The following is a 6000-nucleotide window of genomic DNA, read 5'->3' as shown; positions in this document are numbered from 1 at the left end:
TTAATGACGCAAACAGTTAGATTTGAAAATGAAAACCACACGTTGCATAGCTAGCTCTCTTCTTCTTTAATGGAGATCAAAACGAACTTTCAAACATTGAGCAACCTTCACTGTACAGTTAGGGTTGTTTTCATGTTTGGTAATTGAGTTTAATTTGAGTAGGTTTTTGGATCTGATTTTATATTATTTATTTCAAAAATAATAATAATTAAAACTTTCAAATTAAATATTTATTTTTTATTTACTTATATTTTTTTCTTTAAAAGTATCAAATCAATTTTTTATTTATACTATATTAAATATTATTCTAGTTCAAAATGAGGTTAGGGGATGTTTTTATTTCAAGTCAACTTATTAGATTAACAAATTCAAAGATCTTGCAAAATAGAACAGAAACTTGACAAATTTAAACTTTATTGGAAAGTCTAGTTAATTTTCTTTTTAAAATAATAATAATAATGAAAAACATTTTATAAACTGTAAAAAGACCATCAATAAAAATGAATTATATAAGTAAATATGAGTCATACCAAGGGTGGAACTTTATGTCTATCAGGAAAATATATATATATATATATATGTTTTTGGCTCGTTTAGCTTAGCAGGTAAGCTTTTATTGACGTTGGACACATACAACAACTTACAATCTTCTTACAATCTTCTATGTCGACTCTTGAGATGTTCAGACAAAAAGGATGATCTTTTCTTGATCTACGCCAATTCAAAAATACATAGTATACGAGCATCCAAATCAACAAAGATTGTTATATATGAACACTGAAGGGCAACAATATTTCAAATTTGAAGTTCAGACAAAAAGGATGATCATTGCAACGAGATCTACTTTACATTGTATAAACTTAAAAAAGCCAAACTAAGCAGCCACTCCAAAGGGTCGAACATAAACAGCGGTAAAAGAAATCAGGAAACAAGTCAAGTCGAGCTAGCAAGCTTCATTGTACAGTAAAAGCAGTTTCTCAAACCATACAAATTTTGTCCAATTCCCTTACGGCAAGAACTTACCTTCGAACAAATATTCCTATTTGCAAAGCAACGTCTCTTTTGTTTCGTTGCCGGTTACCGGATTCACCCTGGCAGTAAATCATCGAGAATTCAAAAGGGGGAATATTACTGATAAAAGATTTATAGCTGAGCTAACTTGTTACCCGTCAGCAAATTTACAGAGGTATTCTCGCTGGTCATCTCTCAACGGAACATCAGTGAAGTCTGGCAAAGAATGGAATCAATCAGTTAAAAAATAGGCTAGGTTTGTTCACCCAATCAATTTTTTTGCTGACTAATTCCAATATATATAATAAAGTCAATAATTCAATAGAAAATATTATATTTATATTACAAACGGTCACGCAAAAAAAAAATAAAAATCTCAAACTAAAATACTAGACAAACAAAGTCATCAATTCTCGGGATAAATTTACAAGAACAAAGAATAGCTTTGACAATACCTGCACCGGTGATGGTAGAACCCTTGAAAGATGTATTGCCCGTTGCAAGTGCTCCTTCGAGGTTAGCATTGGTTAAATTTACCTATCGATGGAAGGGTGTCATGCCGTGAAAGAGGTAAACCGTGATAATATTAGTCGAATATGCGTAGGTAGCACCAACAAGAATGGAAATCTGACATTTATAATCAAAATCAGCAATTATTCTTTCAGTATAATCATCGTATTTTATTTGATAGTCACAATTGATCGACATCCATCTGCATCTAAAACCGTAAAACACAAATGGTGTAATTAAAAATCATAATCAAAAGCAGTAGCACCTTTGTCACATTTGCAAGAGAGAAATCAGCACCTCTAAGATCTGCATCAGAAAGATCGGCTCCTGAAATATGAGACAAACAATATATGAATGGAACGGGTAAATAATGTTATGCGTGGAAAAGAAATGTCATTGACCAGTGCACGATGTCAACTCTTCAACCTCAAACCAAGGTCGATGAACATCTCTTTTAGTGCATAAACACTAAGTTCTTACAATGAAGAAACAAACACAGCATCCTCAAATTCCTCCAGTGACAAATGGAATTTTCATTCCCCATACTTACCAAGAATATATGACAGGAAACTAGTTTCACAATTCGAACAAAGTCAATTTTTGGTCACATATATTTATTTATATGTATGGCGGCAATTACAGTGTTGACTGTAAGTAGTTGACCGCACATAGATATTATATACATGGTACATACTACAGTTGATCTCAGTACACAAAAAATATTCACACAAGAAAGCGTTTTGAGATAGAGAACAGAATTGTAAAGAAATAATAGTTAAAGCCATATAATTGAAACTGATTATTCTATTTAGTAAAGCAGAAAAATCACTTAGAAATGTAATAGAAAAATGTTTAAGAAGGAAAAAATGAAAAGTACCCTAATCTTCACTTATCAGGTCCTAATAAGCACCATAATCATTCCCATATATATATATATATATAGATTTTGTGCAATCTTCACTTTCTTTACTAAATACATACACCATCGTATACAGAGAGAAATGAAAAGTACCTGTTAAATCAGCATCAAAGAAGCTAGCTCCGAGTAGCTTGGCGCCTTTGAAGTTAGCTTGCCTTAGTATTGACTGAAATCGAAACCACCGCAAGCTAATATGCAATTTTTTAGACATAATATCAAACCGAGAATCATCTTTTTGCAGGACATTTCACACATACATTTTTTAACATTAAGGGCCATTTTAAACCATTGAATTTTCTCATAAAATAGCCATCAATGAAGATAAGAAAATTGCAAGCCAAACTTTGTAGCAATGGATTGTTAAGAAAAAGTTTTAAATGAACTCTTCGGTCGGTATGACTTGTTGGAGATTTTTCATTACATGAATTAACAAAACAAAATATGAGAAGTTTATATCGGCAAATGAAAAAGATGTTGCCTCAATTGGACGGTAAATTCCATCCAAAGCTAAATAATAAATATGAGTGCTTGAAGGGGATTGTGAGCTAGCATTGCAAAAGTAATCCAATCTAGTTCGAGAGAAACAATTAATTGACGTAGTAGGTTATTGCATTGAGTAAAAAAAAACTACTAGTGCCAAGCTACCGTGAGCATGCAGTTAAGGCCTATTATACTCTTCAACTCCCAAATTGTATAACTAGAGCCGTAAAATAAACAAATTATTCGCAAGTTCAACTGCGTTACGTTCAGCTGTTTGAACTTGTTAAGAGCTCTTTAGCTAAGCTATAAATAAACAAACCACACACAAACATAAATTTTAGTTTATTGGATTCAGGAAGAAACTCGAGTTTGTTTGTGAATGATGGATAATAGTGTTTATTAAAAATAAATTAATATTTTAATATTTATTAAATGTATATTTTATATTTTTATAATATATATGCTCCGTTTTTATTATAAAAAAATATTTTTATTTCTTTTTCTAATAAAAAATTATATAGATATATATATATTTTTTATATTTTTACTATTAAAAAATTAACTATTATTACCTACTTTTATTAAAGCTTTGCCCACCATTTGATCACATATTTGAATAACTTAATTCTAATTATTACACAACTATTCAATAAATAATACTCCATCTGCTCTCATTTCAATTGTCTCATTTTTTTTTTGTTTCATTGACATGTTTTTATTTCTAGTAAACATATTTAACAAATATAAATGAACTTAATTAACTTTATATAACATCATACATCATAACCACTCAAAACTCTTTTATAATAAATATTTTTATTTATTTGTATTATTTAAAATTTTATTCTTTTACAATGATATCCAATTTGCATATATTTTTATTAAGATATCATGCTTAAAATATTTAAACACATATTTTAAATTTATTTTAATCATCTATATTAATTCTTATTTTAAACAATATTACTTATATAAAAATATAATAAAATAATATTATAATTCACTATTATTAGCTAATTAAACATTATTATTTTAAATATTTGTGTTTCAAATCAAACTAGTCATTTCAAATGAGACGGAAGTAGTATTATGAATTAAAAAGAAAATATCACTTATGAGAGATTACAAACAGAAAATTGCTTACGGAGTCAAATTCAAACAAAAATTTTCACTCATATATCTTAACAAATAAACACAAGTCAAGTTCAAATCAAAATTTCAGCTCATAGGCCTTAACATGCGAATGCAGGCCGAGTTTTCGATCCGAGCTCAAACATAGAAAGCTCGGGTCAGTTCCCCTTAGCAGCTCTATGTATAAATAATCGAACAACTAATATGCACTGTGCACATATACATAGAAGAAGTCTAAAATGTAGCAATGGAATACTACTTAATTACATCAAATCAAAACAGTTATAACATCTAGAAAATGCAATCAGCGATGAACAGCATTCATTAATCAGAAGACAGAAATTAATAGGCGAAGAAATGAAATGAAATGAAATGATGTACGTACAGTCTTGAAATCCTGCTTGATCAAAGTCTGGCCACTGAAATCTTTCCCAGTCAAATCCTGTCCCCTCGTAACTTCAGAGCCATAGGGTCCTCCACCCTTCATTCATTTCACCCCACCCCACCCATCAGATACCTCAAAATTGCGCACCCAAAATCAGATCGGAACCAACTACTACAATTTAATTACCTTAAATGCAAGGGCGGGATCGGAAGCAAATACAAGTGAAGCAGATAGAATACACAGAAAACCTGCTTTAGAGATCGATCCACTCAACGAAAAGCAATTCTGTGAAAATAAGGGGGGGGGGGGGGGGGGGGAATTGTAATTAAATTGTCGATTGGCAAGAAGTTATTCTGGAAGTGAAGTGAAGTAGCTTACCTTGAGGTGTGAAGAAGGGGGAATAGGTTGAAATGGAGGAGGGAGAAAAATGGGTTTAGTAATCGGAGGGGCTTTGGAGAAGAAGCAGACGCTCAGAACTGCCATTGCTGAATGGTAAGGATGGATGATCGGTACGGTTGTATGATATGATTATCCAAAACTAAAAAAAGAAGAATAAAAACTAGTACTGGGACTGACACGTATTGTGATATTTCTAGCTGAAATACGGCCGTGTTGTGAGGGAATACGGGCGTGTTGGGTGCGTCAGTCAAATGTCGATTGAAATTCAATAACGGTCACGGTCACGGTCACACAGGCGAAGGTTATTATAAGGGTGTCTCGTTGGTGGGGTTGGAGTTTGATCGTATGACCATGAAATCGGAGGTTCAAACTCAGTACATTGTATTAGAAAAATATCAAACTAAAATATTAAAAAAATACACATATATATAAATCCAAGATAACAATAAAAAATATTTATATTTTTGTAAATAATTTGAATGGAATTGAATGCAAGAAATATATATTTAATAAGTGATCAAAATTTTGATTAATTAAAATTATTTCCGAACATAGTAAATTGAATTGAGTTGGACTCTAATTACAAATATATTTAAATGTAAATATATTGATTAGTAGTCTCTCATTCTTTTAATTTTAATGAAAGGTTTACTCTTAAGTAATTATATTTAATATTAAAATTATTTTTATATTTTTTCATCGGGCTTGGTTTGCAGGGTATTAGGTTCGACTGGAGTTTACTCAATGCGCATTTTCGGGTAGCCACGTCATCAAAAAGAATAATAGAAAAAATAAAAAAATATCCTTATATTTAAATAATTTTTTGTTTTACAAATATCATTCTATTAGTATTATAAAACTATTTTTGTCATTTTCTCTTGATTTGCGGTATATTTTGATATAATAATTAATATTCAAATATGTAACCTTAGAGCCGAATACAATTAACTAGAAAATAATATAAATTTGGAATTGAATTGAATTGAATTAAATAAATATCAAATATTAGTGGTTTGTTTTCAATTTTAAACGCAAATCAATATTATTCAATTCAATTAATAAAAATGTAATATTTTTTTCTATAAAATATCATATTTTCTCTGTCTAAAAAGAGGGTGACGTTTTTCATTTATGTCGATGTCATTTCATGATTTAATAATTGTAT

General features: G+C 30.2%; 1 protein-coding gene across 1 annotated transcript; it reads right to left on the bottom strand.

The window, feature by feature from the left end:
• Positions 1 to 807: 807 nt before the first annotated feature.
• Positions 808 to 4977, bottom strand: LOC127243706 (thylakoid lumenal 15 kDa protein 1, chloroplastic). The gene is made up of 8 exons (XM_051263856.1): positions 4815 to 4977; positions 4623 to 4721; positions 4437 to 4532; positions 2534 to 2606; positions 1787 to 1848; positions 1467 to 1548; positions 1167 to 1227; positions 808 to 1091 (listed from the first exon to the last, which is right to left on the bottom strand). The coding sequence occupies exons 1-8, from the start codon at positions 4917 to 4919 to the stop codon at positions 1040 to 1042; spliced, it is 630 nt and encodes a 209-aa protein (XP_051119813.1). The 5' UTR covers positions 4920 to 4977; the 3' UTR covers positions 808 to 1039.
• Between the last annotated feature and the right edge of the window lie 1023 nt (positions 4978 to 6000).

The sequence above is a fragment of the Andrographis paniculata genome, unplaced genomic scaffold, assembly GCF_009805555.1.
Source record: "Andrographis paniculata isolate CXL003 unplaced genomic scaffold, ASM980555v1 Contig98END, whole genome shotgun sequence".
Taxonomy (NCBI): Eukaryota; Viridiplantae; Streptophyta; class Magnoliopsida; order Lamiales; family Acanthaceae; genus Andrographis; species Andrographis paniculata.
Note: the sequence above shows the minus strand (reverse complement) of the source record. Positions and strands in the feature narration are given on the sequence as shown.